This window comes from Podarcis cretensis, assembly GCF_951804945.1.
Source record: "Podarcis cretensis genome assembly, chromosome: 6".
NCBI lineage: Eukaryota > Metazoa > Chordata > Lepidosauria > Squamata > Lacertidae > Podarcis > Podarcis cretensis.
In genome coordinates this window covers 46,430,147-46,444,935 of record NC_137175.1, presented here as the reverse complement: position 1 = coordinate 46,444,935, position 14,789 = coordinate 46,430,147, and the positions used below count along the sequence as shown (strand labels likewise).

Here is a 14,789-nt window from a genome sequence, read left to right as displayed (position 1 = left end):
TTTCTGGTTTTTGTTTTGTTTTGTTTTTTTAATTCTCTAGATGTTTACAGGTGTCCCACAGGCCTTACAATGTGAGACCCTCTAGAACACTGCCTGCAGTCAGCTGAAGTTGTAGAGTTGTTAAAGCAGAGAATGTTGGATTTAAAAAATGCCTGAAATGAAGCATTTAACTCTTAAAAACATTCGCTGCTGCTGTGCTTTAGCACACAAAAAATCTAGAGCTCTTAAATGTTCTGCATGCAGCATTTTGGAGAGCCTCACTTCTTGAGGGTCTAGTGAAACAGAGATTTATAGGAAAGCAGAACAGAAAAACGCAGAAATGCAATTCCAGAGAAATGCAATTCCAAGCCTTTGGAAGGACTTGGGGAGGTTATTAATACTTCAACTTGGGGGGGGGAGTCCCCTAAAAGAATAATCCCAATTCCCCTTGTTATTCAGCCTCCTCACACAGCTGATGCACACTCCTCTCTAACACCAATTTCAACCTGCTGCACATGTAGATCCAGCCATAGAAGGAAGCTGAAGAGAGAAGTGTTGGCATTCTCATTAACAAGCTTCTAGTATATCTGTCAAGGCAGCAAGGGGACATTCAGTGGCAGAAGCAAATTAATTCACAATCCCCAAACAGCCAGTGCAATGTCTGAGCAGATGTGTGCTACGTTAGCAGCAGCAGTGTTTATTTTTCAAGTACCAGAAGCATGCCTGGTTATTTTATACATATACACAAAATTTGAACTGAATAATTGTGGGGGAGTTGGGTAATGTGTAATTTAGTAAATTCTCCATTCACAGTTGGGGAATATGTACGTGTGTGTGAGAGAGAGAGAGTGAAAGAGATCTCTGACTGCCTTTTTTAAAAAAACAAAAACATTTGATATATTATAGATATTGTTTGGAGCTGAGGCCTCCAAGGCTAGGAGAGACGGCTCTCAGTATCCCAAAATCTGTAACCACGGATGAGATGACAGTGAGTGTGTGTGTTACTGTGCAAGCTTGGAGCCTACCAAATGGTGGCTGTGGGTTTCAAATCTTGAGAGCCACCCTAAACTAGGAGGAGGCCTACTGGAGCTCATAAAAACATTGGGATATTTTTCCTTTCAGAAATCCTATACAGTGGTACCTCGGTTTACGAACTTAATCTATTCCAGAGGTCTGTTCTTAAACTGAAACCATTCTTAAACCGAGGCGTGCTTTCCCTAATGAGGCCTCCCGCCGCCGGTGCCCTTCCACCGTTCGGATTCCATTCTGAGACTTTACTTTCACAAACCGGGACACTACTTCCGGTTTTGCGGCGTTTGTAAACTGAATAGTTCTTAAACAGGGCTGTTCTTAAACCGAGGTACCACTGTATTAGCTAATGCAGCTCCCGCACCCAGCAACAAGCTCCAAAAGTTCTCCCTGCTGTAGGAGCTGTAGCTGGAAATCTAAGAGGGGTGAAAGCTTGAGCCAGTTTCTATGGACTGTCTAAATAATTTTCATAAGCGCAAAGTATGTTTCTATCTGCATCTTGTGGATAGGTTGGTATATGTGAGGTGGTGGACAAAATGCCTATCATAAGACCACTGCAAGGAAAAAGTTGGTTTGGATTGCACAATCCTAAAACTAATCAGAGTGCAAAAGGTCATAAATGTGTCAGAAGCTAAATTGATTGATTGATTGAAAAAACTTCTACATGCTTAATAATTCAGAATTTTGAAGCAGTACACAAAAATATAAAATAATATATAATATACCAACCAATATCAATGATAATGATTATTATTGATTTATTATTTATATCCCGCCCATCCGGCTGGGTTTCCCCAGCTACTCTGGGTGGCTCCCAACATCATCATCATCATCATCATCATGTGATAAAACATCAAACATTAAAAACTTCCCTAAACAGGGACTACTTGGGTGAACAGGAAAGGCTTCGGAATCTGCCGAAAACTTATAGCAGTGATATGATACACCCAGAGGATAGCTCCTCAAAAACAGTAGTAAAGGTAAAGGTAAAGGTACCCCTGCCCGTACGGGCCAGTCTTGACAGACTCTGGGGTTGTGCGCCCATCTCACTTAAGAGGCCAGGGGCCAGCGCTGTCCGGAGACACTTCCGGGTCACGTGGCCAGCGTGACATCGCTGCTCTGGCGAGCCAGAGCCGCACACGGAAACGGCGTTTACCTTCCCGCTGGTAAGCGGTCCCTATTTATCTACTTGCACCCGGAGGTGCTTTCGAACTGCTAGGTTGGCAGGCGCTGGGACCGAGCAGCGGGAGCGCACCCCGCCGCAGGGATTCGAACCGCCGACCTTTCGATCGGCAAGTCCTAGGCGCTGAGGCTTTAACCCTCAGCGCCACCTGCGTCCCTAAAAAAACAGTAGTAATAAGCCCCAAATAAAGAAGGTATCCCAAATAAAAATGAGCCATCATTGCTTGAAGGTGAAGAACCTGAAAGCTGGATCACATGATCTCTCTGAAATTCCACAGAGGTATTCTGTGAAAAGGAAGGATTGCCCATTCCCTGATGTCCTTCTAGCTGCAAGGTAGAATGAAGGGACTGTGAGCGAATCGTAGCTTAAGGCCTCCCACTTTGATACCTTCCAGTAACTTCTCCATTCATTACTGCTAAGGAAAATGGACTGTCCTTAGAGATAGATATTTTACAATCTTACTTAAACAGCCAGATTTTTTTGTAAGGATGCTCAGACACCTCTATAATGGAATCACAGATGGCATAGCAGCAAAGTCACACTTGCCATCCTCCCTGCACTTCAAAGCCAGTGCTGGTCCAATTTATGTGTGCTGCTTGCGCCCCCTTGTGCTTAATTAGCACAGTCTGAGTGCTCAGATTTCCTTGGTTATAGATGATGAGTGCAAGAGGCTGCCTTAGCTCAACGTGGACTGCACCACTAGCAACTCTCCAGGGTTTCACAGATAGAGAGGAGCCTTTCCTAGCCATATCTTAAGATGCTAAGGATTTAACTTGGGAGCTTTCGTATGAAAAGCGTGTGCAACAGCCCTTCCCCAGCTGCTGCTTTTGCCACATTACTCATGCCCAGTATTGAGAGGTGTGTTTGCTTGTATGTCTGTTTGAAACAAGCAGTTATGCTAAGGTGTACCGTGAGCTGGAGCAGACCATCCGCGCAGCCGATGCGCAAGAAGACCTACGGTGGTTCCGCAACACTAGTGGCCCAGGAATGCCCATGAACTGGCCTCAGGTAGAGGTAAGAAGCTGTCCTCTTAAGCCGAAACCAGGGGTGGCTGCAATTCTGTAGCTCAGTATAATCTACACCAGGGTTTCCCAAACTCTAGCTGTTTTTGGACTGCAATTCCCATCATCCCTGACCAGTGGTCCTGCTAGCTAGGGATGATGGGAGTTGTAGTCGAACAACAGCTGGAGACCCAAGTTTGGGAAACCTTGGTCTACACTGACTAGAAGAGTCTTTCTGGGATTTCAAACAGAGTTGTCTCCCATGCCTACCTGGAGATGCAGCTTATTGAACTTGGGACCTTCTGCATGCAAACAGGTTCTCTACCACTGAACGGTGACCCTTCGCTTTATGTCAGGTAGGCTGTAGCCTGCAGATTCAACAGCTGCTAGCCTCAGTGGGTCTCTTGAACTTTGATATTTAGAGAAGCAATTTGCCACCGAATGCTAGCTGCTGAGGAGCAAAAGCAGGAGAAGACTACTGCCTACGTGCCCTGTTTTTAGGGTTCCCAGAGGCACCCAGTGGGCCACTGTGGCAGAAAGGAAGGCAAGATGAAATAGGCCTTTGGTCTGATCCAGCAGGGCCCTTCTTATGATTAGAACTGGGGGTTAGGAGAGCAGTGCAATGTATCCTGTTAAGAACTCAATGGTACATTTCCTTGGCTGCAGGAGTGGAACCCAGATGCAGCAGCACAACCAGTAGCAAGGAAAGAGAAACCTCCAAAAAAGAATGAAACAAGCAATGCATCCAATGCCAGTGGGGGTGGGGAGGCAGCAGCACAAGCTGGGGACCGTGGCAGGTGAGTATGCCAAGAATCCTGGGAACTGGAGGCCATAGAGTGCCGTTGTGCTTAGCCATCTCCGGGGGCTTTGTGCTATAGTATCGGTTCTCATGGTGCCCTATTGCATTGCCAGCATGAGCAGCTATGAACGTAGCCAAGCCTACGCTGCTGAGTGGTCAGACGATGAGGGCGGCAACACCTACAACTCCAGCGAAGCCAATGGTGGTGCCAACTCCTTTGAGGAAGAGCCAGCTGCGAAAGGCGTGCGTGTACGAGCTCTGTATGACTATGATGGGCAGGAGCAGGACGAGCTGAGTTTCAAAGCAGGTATGTCTTAAGATTTGCTAAGTGGTGATGGCTGAGATGAACAGATGACAGATTGCTGCCTGGGCTAGTGCTGTCTCACGGATACTGGCCACAACCCCCTTGTTGTCTATGCCCTGGTAACCTCAAGGTTAGATTACTGCACTGCGTTATATGTAGGGCTGTCTCAGAAGCCTGTTCAGAAACTTCAGCTAGTGCAGAATTCAGTGACCAGGCTGCTCACTGAACAAGACAGGTTGAGCATATTACATCGATCCTGGTCCAACTGTACTGGCTACCAATTAGTTTCCAGGCCCAATTCAAAGTTCTGGTTTTGACCTATAAAGCCTTAAACGGCTCAGGGCCTCCTCTTTCCGTATGAACCTACCTGGACCCTGAGATCATCTTCTGAAGCCCTCTTTCATGTGCCTCCTCCTTGAGAGGTTCAGAGGGTGGCAACACAAGAACGGGTCTTCTCTGCAGTGGATCCCCATCTGTGGAATGCTCTCCCCAGGGAAGTTCACCTGGCTCCTCCATTATACACCTTTAGGCACCATGCAAAACCCTTCCTCTTTATTCTGTTTTTTTTTTATATAGTTATTTTATCCTGTGAACCGCCCTGAGATGTGCAGGTATAGGGTGGTATGCAAATTTAATTGGTGGTGGTGGTGGTGAAAACATCATAGATGTTCCTGCAGCTTGTACATATGTTCTCTCAGAGGTGCTGCCAGGTTTGGGAGGACTCCAGACAAGACACTTTCTGTAGGGTCCCCATTTCCCCGACCTTTCATACCACCACCTGTTACCTTGGCCTCCCCTCCCTCTCTGCCACTGCTGTTCCCCTTTTTGTGCTTGGTGAGTGGTGCCATTTGTACCTAATATTTTAATGTAAAACAGCCTTGGGAGACTGAGGGCTTATCCACACTACCTTTTGTGCTGCGCTTCCTAGGCACGGGTCCAGGATTTCTAGGTCTGTGTCTCAGTGGGGGGGGGGGGTGCGTGCGCATGTGCACACATGTCTGCCCCACTGCTTTCCCCAGGAAAACTTGCTGTCAACCCTGAATTGGAACAAATGGCAATTGGGTTTTCCATGGATTGCAATTTGTTCCAATTCAGCATTAAACACAAGTTTTCCCAGCGAAAGTGGTGAGACAAAAAAACAAAACAACCCACTCTAACACAGACCTAGAAATCCTGGACCTGTGCTTAGAAAGCGCAACACAAAACAAAGTGTGGATGTGCTCTGAGAATTTGAGGATAGCAGAAGGAAGGAGACCTTTAGGCTCCCCCCACCCACAAACCTTTTTCCTCCTCGAAATCATGCAGCCCATTGTTTCTCCCTGCACAGAATTGCACAAGGTTAAATATATGCTGAAAGCAGCTGAGGTGAGAGATTTGGAGCAGAAAAGTGGACGGTTGGGAAAGCACCCCTGTCCTTTGGTGTCATTTGCCCTTTACTGCGATAGATTGACAAGGAGCCGTCAATTTCAAATTTGTTCTTCTCCTTCTTCTAGGTGATGAATTAACCAAATTAGGTGAAGAAGATGAACAAGGCTGGTGCAAAGGGCGTCTGGACAACGGGCAACTGGGTCTTTATCCAGCTAACTACGTGGAGTCTATCTAGTTTTATCGTGTTCTCCTCACTGCTGTCAGAAAAACAAACCAACCCGCTGTCATCGCCTATCTCTCTATTCCAGCCAAGTAGCCATCTTGCCGTCCCGTCACCCACGCAGCACAGTTAGAAATATCCAAACATATTTTCCGACCGATCTTATTTTTTTAATAGACATTTCTGAAGAGTATTTTGTGATCGCTTTAATCTTTTTATTTTCTTCCTTTCTGTTTGAGATAATGAGATACGAAAAGGTTGACACTGTCTCTGGAGGGCTTCCTTAATAAGTGAAAGTCAGGACCTCAAGTCCTTAAAACCTGACCAACAAGGCTTCTGATTGGTTGGTTTTTAAGGTTAATGTATTTGTGATCTACCCTGCAATTGGCCTGAAAAATTCTGAAATGCTGGGGCCATTAAATCCACTTCACCCTCTCTGAATAGATTGAACAAGTAAAAAATAAGGAGGATTTATTATTTTATTTGTTATTCCTGTCCATTTCCCTTCTGCATTTTCTTTCTTGCCTATTCCCGTTTTGAAAAGCAACAAGACAGCTACTCTTTGTCTTCTGCAAAAAGCCTCAGTCAATGTTCTTGCACAGTAATATTCTACTAGTCAACTGATCATCCTGAGCCATTGCATTTGCTGAAGTTATTGTATGCATATGCTATTTAAATCAAAGGGTTCGCCACGCAGAGCCCCAAGATCCCATTTCCCCCATATATTTGGAGCATGATCAGGCTTCTCCTTCTGCTGACTGGAGACATACTGAAACTTTGAGCTCAAGATGGACACCCTATGCAAATAATTCAGGTGTACCTCACTTGCTCCTTTCTCCCAGTTTCTTTTGCAGAACTTGGGCTCCATTATTGGGAACCTGATCAGTTAGTGGTGGATCAGTTAGTGGTGGAGCAAATGCATCCCTTTAATTCAAAAACAACACAGATTTCTGTTTCCATTCTGAGAGGTATCTATTGAAGCAGGAAAAACAATGAGATGCAAACCTGTGAAGGCTAATTTAGGCTGCCTGCATAATCAGACAGAGCACCAGGCACTCTTTGAAAGATAAATTCATTGTTGTGATATGGTCCGAAAACCTTGTTTGAAAGTGGTGATTTGCCACAGTTTTCATTCTTAAACAAGATTGCCCATTCAGTTGCTACAGGATGCCTTTGGAAACATATACTTGATTGGAATCCAAGCCTTTAGCCATGGAGAATATATCAACAACTGCCCGGATGTTGACTGGAAATTTAATAGTGTGAACAGGGTTAAGTTCGCCAAAGTGAGGTGGGAGGCTGCATCTCTGTATCAACTGGGGCGGGAAAACCTACGTAATTTATGATTAAGGAAACAGGAAGTTGTCAGTGTGATGTCATGCAACATATGACGTAGAAGGCGTTCAGCAGATGAGATGTGTGGCTAGTAATAGATACCAGCGCTGATGCCAGGAAGAAGTATCCTTAAAGTACTGGAAATTCCAGTTGGATTTCTGTGCACATTGTGATATTAGCAGCAATTGTGTCTAATTTTGTGTATTGATTTTGAACAGTTTGGAGCCATGGAAGCAGTCAGCTGACACAAGGATAGCAGAAAATATAACTGAGACTGCTGAGAAAAGTTTGTTCTAAAGTGAGGTGCTTTGTCCCTTTTTCAGGCAGTATAAGAAGACTGCTAAAAGGAATATTTGTGATTGAAGCCCTCATAAAGCGCCAAATCCATGTTGAAGCTCCGTCCTGTTTGGAAAAAGTATTCATTCCACAGAAGTGGAAGGAAGGAGTTTGAGGGCTGGCCAGGATGTGTCAGCTGAAGTTCTGTGTTTCCTTCCTGGGCCTGAACTTAGCACTTCAGCTCTTTGAGCTGAGGACAGTATGAATGGATGCCTAGAGTTTAGATTAAATGTAATCCCAAACACTTAAAGGTCCACGTCAGCAGTGAAAGTGTGTTTGGTGTGCTTCAGCCTCCAGAAGTATTCTGTGTTCATACTGGAAACGAGAAATTAGTTAGTTGGGATAGCTATGTACCTCATAGATTAAGAAAACTGGTAAGAAGTTAGCATGCTCCTAGACCAGGGGTGGAAAGTGTGAGACCCAAGTACCAAACCTTCCAGGCCTCTCTGTCTGTCCCTCAGAACTCTCCTCAGGTCACACACCCTCCCTGGCCCTGCTTTTCAATTGAGTAGTTTTTCCTGGCTGGAGTGTGCTCTTGAACTCCGATAGTGTCTCCTGCTTATCAATATGGAGAATAAATTGGTGTGCAAAGAAACTAGCCTACTGTACAAAGGTAAACTCTACATTTGTCACTCCGCCCACTTTTACCTGTGGCATGCGGCCCTCGGAAAGTTGTCCAGAAAGAATGCAGACTTCAGGCACGAACAGGTTCCCCACCTGCGTTCTAGATCAAAGGGAAGTGACATTTCCCTACCTTTCCCCATCCAAATCTCTCACAGTTGGCACAAGAGAACCACCTACCTAGAGCTGAAGAAGCTATCATAGGAAAAATTAGCATAAGATGACAGTTTCTTTCAGTCATTGCTCTGTTTGGCCAAAGATATCATTGAACAGGGATCTAAACTTGTTTATGATTCAGGAACCCTTCTGTGCCAGTAAATGAGGATCCTTCATTATTTTTAAGTTCTCTAGCATGCTTAATAAGTTGAATCTTCTAGCAAGCCTTTGTCCTGTCTGAGAACAGGACATGAGTTTGAGCCCTACAAGGATCACTAAAGAAACAATATATTTTGTACCACCTAGATACTGGTTAACTGACTTTGGATGTATCCCTGCAAGCATAGGTGAGGCCACCATTTCTCTATAGGTGATTTGGTGTAAAATTCATCACTAGAAAGTCACATAGTAGATCCAAGCATTTCAGTGGAAATGTCTCCAATCAGAGTAACTAATTTCTGGTATTCACTGGGAAAAAATTATTGGATGGAAGATACTTTTTGTTAATTACATTATTGTGAACCACCCTGACATCTTTTGATGAAGGGTGCTACATAAATCAAATAATAATACTTATGTTTCTTTATGCACTAAATGCTGACCTGAATCAACCATTCCCACATGAAGGATAAAGAAGCAAATACCAGTTGGTTCCCTCCAGTGTAATCATTCCATGAATGGAATGAACTTTTGTACATGGAAAGAAAGTTGCACACAGAGGAGTCCTTCTGCAAACAGAGCTATTCACAAAGTGATTGTGTGTGGTGCAATATAAGTAGGGAGTCGATATGTTAAACATAATTACAACATCTGATCTAAAGGGAAGCAAAATTGTTGCTGGTGACATTTGTGGAAAGTAGAATTAGATGAAATTAAGGAGGGGAGCAAATTTAATTTGATTATCTTTAAGAATATTTTTGTCCAAAAAAACTTAAATGTAAAGACATTCCTTCAAATCTGTTTACTCACAAATTGTTCAGTTGTTGATTTTTTTAAATAGCTCTGGTCAGATAGGCTTTTAAGAAGTTGTATTTTCTTCTCCAAAAGTTAGGAAGCTGAAATAATCACAATTTATTTCTGTATTCTTATCTTCTCAGGCTTCCTTACCTTGGGAAAATTCTTGCCCTTTACTCAAATACATGGGTTCCTTGCAGCCTTTTTATTCCATCCGAGAAACTAGAACAGCTAATGATAAGGTAGATTAGAGTGAAGTCTCAGCAGTTCTTTTCTCAATTTCTCTTCTCCATGGTAGCACAGTGTACATGGTGCATATCATCAATGCTGCACATCACCTGGGCTTGACCCATCTTTGGTTGACATATTTCAAACCAATGGAATCTGATGATTCCATCATCCAGCTACCTCCCATTGCCTAATTTGTTCATTTTGCATATCTCACCTCAGAGTGCTCTGCTTCTGTTTACCAGAAGGCTCCTTGTTTCATGTCTGCTTATAGTACACTTTTATTAACATTCCTCTTCCAAAGTGTGCTCGTCTACATTGGATTCATCCAGCTGGGAACCCACAGATGCTTATGGCTATTGTAGCTTAGCTAGTCTATATATGAGTCTTCAAATCTTTCCTTGAATGCCCCCAGTCATCCCCTTCCCCAAGTTTCTTTATATAGAGCCACCATCCTTCCTCCTCCACTGCAACCTGTATATCTTACAAATTATTGGAGCCAGTGAACCAAGTGTTGTTTCTGAACAAAACATGCTGCATACTGGATAACATAGACAATATTTTTCCGACCTTCAACTTTTGTTTTGTTTTGTTAGGTTAAGAAAAACTATGAGGAATGCTGTTGTCTCAGCAATGCACCTGTTTTTTTTTTGTACATTGATTGTGTAATTTAAAACAAAAAGGTATATATATATATAATAAATATATATATATATTGTGACTGTATTACTGTGTATACAAAAATGATAACTGATCTATGTAAATGTTATATGGATTTTAATTCTTGTTTGATTCTCGTACTCTTTAACATCTCCTGATGTAGATGTAGCCGTCATGTTTACAAGATGAGCTTCATGCTGAGGTTGATCAGGTCACTGGGGTGGAAGGTGAACAAGGAGTAGTTCTGACACCTAGATTAGTGACTAGCTGATGCTGCACTTCCGACTTAAATTAGATTTCTCTCCAAGTTCAAACTACTCAAGACTTAATTTGAACTCCAGATCAAGCCTGTTACTAAGAGCAAGCCACTGACTTGCACCCCATCTGACAGCTGGATAATATGGCTCAAGGTTTGACAAAGTCCTGCTTTCTTTTTGTTATGCTCAGAAAGTTCTGAATATACCCTATTCTTGTTCCAACAGGTAAAGCTGATCTTTGGTGAGGGTAGCAGCAGTTTTCACATGAGGCACTATTCCCTAAGTTGTCTCACTCTGCATAGAAAGCATTGCATTTGGAGTCAGAAGATGCAAATGGGGAAAACCAATGGATGTGCTTTGCTAATGGTAGAGGATGAGGAAGAGTTAATGAAAGCCTTGATTCTGGCACGAGTTAAGCCTCTGCTGCCACATCCCTGCACCATCACCCCCAAGGTATCAAAAATTAATGCTAGCATGACCTAGGAGCCCTCACCCCAGTTCTTAGAGAGAAGAAAGCAGAGATTTGCTTGTTAAGAGAGCCATTTACTGACCTTGGAAGGGCTGATTCTCATGCCCATCTCTGGAACGGTAGCTGTACTAGTTCCGAGGCCGTCAGTGGCACACATAGAGGCAGATGGATAAAGGCAGGCGCATGCAGAATTCTCTGTGCATTAACTTTTAGCATGCCAACCTCTTGGGAGTAGCTTTTTCAGCACTTTCAACAGCACCCTAAAAGTCAATGCAATTCTTTGCAAACCCTTAGCCTTCACATGCCTACCTCCATGTAATGAAATGAGGTGCCCGAATCACAGTCTGCCTAGTGGCTACCCTCCTGGAAGTGCTCTTGAGAATCAGCAGTAAGGTTCCTGTAACTGTTGTGTGGGCCAAGGGCCACATAGTGAATGCTGGATCCAAAGAAAAGCTATGGTCCCTTTGTCTACTCCAGGGGTTGTCAACCTGGTCCCTACTGCCTACCAGTGGGCATTTCAGGATTCTAGGTGGGTAGTAGGGGGTTCTATAGCACAAGCTGACTTCCATCGAGCACTGGTGGGTGGTAAGGAAATTTTACCATCAAGAAAGATGCATTAGTGGGTGGTAGGTATAAAAAGGTTGACTATCCCTGGTCTACTCCTTCTGATTAAAGCCCTTGGGGACTGGGGGAGATTGTTACTGTCAGCAAAGCTACATACGAACAGATGGAGAGTAATGTATCTGTGTCATGCCAGTCTGCCTCCTCTTCCATAAAGAGCAAAAACTATACTTAAGAAAAACAATAATAAAGTGATTATTTTATTCATGCACAGTGTGTTTAGCTTTGTTGCTGTTGGCAGAGATTCTAGGGAGGGATCAGGTTTTATGACACAGGAAACGGAAACTCAACATGGGTTGACAACATGCAACAGAAAATAGTGCTCCTGTGCCTTTAACAGATACCTCTAGCAGGAATTCAACAGGTGCAGTTGGGTTCCTCAGGTGCTGTAGTGATGGGCAAAACTGTATCTGCTGTTAAAGGAGCCCTTTATCACATGTGGATTTCACAGCTGCATTAACTGACAGAGCACATTAGGTAATCTGAGTTGTTTTTAACATTTTCTTTTTTGAGCACTTATCTTCCAGGAAGCAACTATTCCCTAGTGATGTCTTTCCTCAGTCCTGTGCTACAGCCAGGTATTTACACTCCCAAGAGGCACTGTACATCCTTAGGACCCATAGTGCGCATATGAATAGATGCATATCCTCAAGAAGCAACAACCCCCTTGCACACTCTAATATAAATCTCTCATCACCACCAACTTCTTCTGCTCGAAGCATCATAATTTATTGCAATGTGGGGAGGAAAGAAGGTGCTTTTTGTTATGCCACACAATAGCCACACAGTTCCATTTTCTTTAAGCATTTATCATAATTGCCTGCAGCTATTTTATTTTCCAGATGCTTGCTTGCTGTCTTCCCATTATGCACTGCAAGGATGTGGTTGACTCCCCCAATCTGTACATTTCCATTTTACAAACGGCAGCAGCATCTATATTCTATGCTTCCACTATAAAGAAATTAAGCGTGGCATTCAACTTACATGCAACTGCCCCATTGAAATGAATAAATATGGCAGTGTTCCATCCATTAATTTCAATGGGACTTCTCTGAATCAAACATAGTTGAATAATACCCAAAACGGGCACATTTGATTGTGTTTTTTTCTATAAAAGGATCCCACCTGCTAATCAAATATTAATGTTTCCACAAACCAAGGAAAAAGCAGTTGCCATAACAGCTATTGGAAATTGGATTTAAGTATGTATTTTTAATATGGGTTAGTAATTTCATAAGGACCTTTGTCTCTAAATTCTCCATTTAAGCTATGAGCTGTCAAGACACAGAAATGTAAAAGAAAATCACTTTGAACACAAATTAGTCAAAGGTTGAACAAACTGCACATTAAAGATCATAGGAGTAGCGGAAAGCTGCATCCTGGATTTTGCAAAGTAGGGTAAAACCATTTGCAGAGAAAAGAGAGTAGGGATGGGACTCTTACACTCATCCCCCAAAATGATTCTTTGACAAGCCCCATTACTCACCTACTATTGTGTCTCAGCGACTGACAGTTGTGAGAGAGTCACTCAGCATCCTTCAGGGCCAACTCATATACTGACCTCTGCTCCATAGTGAATTGAATTAACTCGTCCTGTTCTGAAAACCTGAATATCAAACTGCGACAACTATATGAGGCCACTGCTAAAATGTCCCCTCCACCCAAGCCCATGGAAAATTAAGGTGGGTTTGCTGTGTCTCAAACCCATGTGAAGAGAATTCTGTTAATGAAATGAATGGGCTAACTCTGAGATGAATTAGCAAGGGAGCAACTTGACCTTTTTAATTGCTGTCTGTTGTGCAGCTCTTAAAAGGCACAGGAGCCCCTCCAGAAAGGAGGGTGACAACTGCAACAATTTGGTTAGGCAGTTTCAGATAACATTTGGCAAAGAATTGGTCTTGCACCTTGAGAAGGCACTTACCTTCAGATTCAAAGACTGTCTACACAAAGTAATAATTTGCACTAATATTCTGAACACACACACACACAAAGGTAATTTAAGCTACTATGCATTATTCAGTACAGTAAACAGATTCCCTTGTACCCATTCTGGCTATTTATTACACAAGTCTCAATGTTGTGCTTGTTCCATGGTATTAAGAGGAACTTCAGTCTTTTATTCTTTGGTTGCCCTGACAGATTTTTTTCAACAAGGTCTGGTGATTTTTGCCAGGGTGTCTGCAAGTAAAACAGAAGAACAGAAGGACCACACACATGCAACTATTCCCCCACATCCTCTCAATTTGCAGTGTGAGGTAAATAGTGTGCATGGCACATCCTTCTTTGCCTTGCTGTTGTCCATCCATCCGAGTTACAAAGTGCACACAGTTGGCTTAATTTGGCACAGGCAATTTTGTAGGCAGGGAACTGAGAGCATCTGAGTGACAAGAGAGTGATTCATGGAAAGCCACCCTGTGAGACTGGGAGGTGCTCTCTAATTCCCAGCATTAGCTACTGAACCGCAACAACAACAAAAACCCAGCATCATATTTTCAGAAAGTCAACAGCAAAGGCACTATGGCTTTGTCCGTTCTTGGGATGGTTGCCATCCCCCAGGGATCAGCATCACACCACCTTATATGATTGCCAGCAGCACCATGAGAGCCTAGTGGTGGCACTGCTTTTCTCAGATTTACCCAAATGCTAAGCCAGTTGGCCCCTGTAAGCATGCAGGTGCCAGAGTGTTCTAGTCTTGGGTCAGCATGAGCTCTGCCAGAAAAGGACTGTACACGATCCTATTGTCTTTCCTCTCAAGCCAGGCTCATTCACACACTGAGAATGGGTGACTCTGTCCTTCTCCTAACAATACCCCAAACAGTCACCATTCTTATTCACTCACTGTATGAGAAAGTGGTTGGTCCATTAATACCAATCTTGGGTAGGCTTTCTGAGCTGTTCCCTTGAGATAGGCTCATACTCTCTTCTTAATCATAGATCCAATATAGAATTGCCAGCCAGATTCTAAACTTACGTCATACCTCTTATACTGAAGATTACCCCTCGTTTGTATCAATATAAAACTCCATATCTCCAACATCAAATCCCAAGCCATTGTGCCATTAGTAAAAATGGGGGGGGGGGGTGTCATGAGCAAATCACTCAGATTGTTGTCTCTCCTCTGCCATAGCAATTTCCTCGTCTCATAATAATTTTTGCTTTCTGCTTCATAAGCGGACAGCAAAGGAAGATCAGAGGGTATTGGGACATTCAGACAACTCAGAAGTTTGCACTGCAGCATGACAGAATATGGAACAATGCAGCACTGATGA

General features: G+C 43.3%; 1 protein-coding gene across 2 annotated transcripts in view; it reads left to right on the top strand.

Moving 5' to 3' along the window:
• Window positions 1-11,729, top strand: part of PACSIN1 (protein kinase C and casein kinase substrate in neurons 1) — a 59,064-nt gene extending 47,335 nt beyond the window's left edge. Inside the window, exons 7-10 of one of the 2 annotated variants that reach the window (XM_079980896.1) lie at window positions 3,082-3,205; window positions 3,859-3,989; window positions 4,105-4,298; window positions 5,789-11,729. In XM_079980896.1, the coding sequence (XP_079837022.1) occupies window positions 3,082-3,205; window positions 3,859-3,989; window positions 4,105-4,298; window positions 5,789-5,898 (559 nt within the window). In that variant the 3' untranslated portion in view covers window positions 5,899-11,729. The remainder of the gene's footprint in view (window positions 1-3,081; window positions 3,206-3,858; window positions 3,990-4,104; window positions 4,299-5,788) is intronic. The other variant, XM_079980897.1, reaches the window with a different exon arrangement.
• The last annotated feature ends 3,060 nt before the right edge of the window (window positions 11,730-14,789 follow it).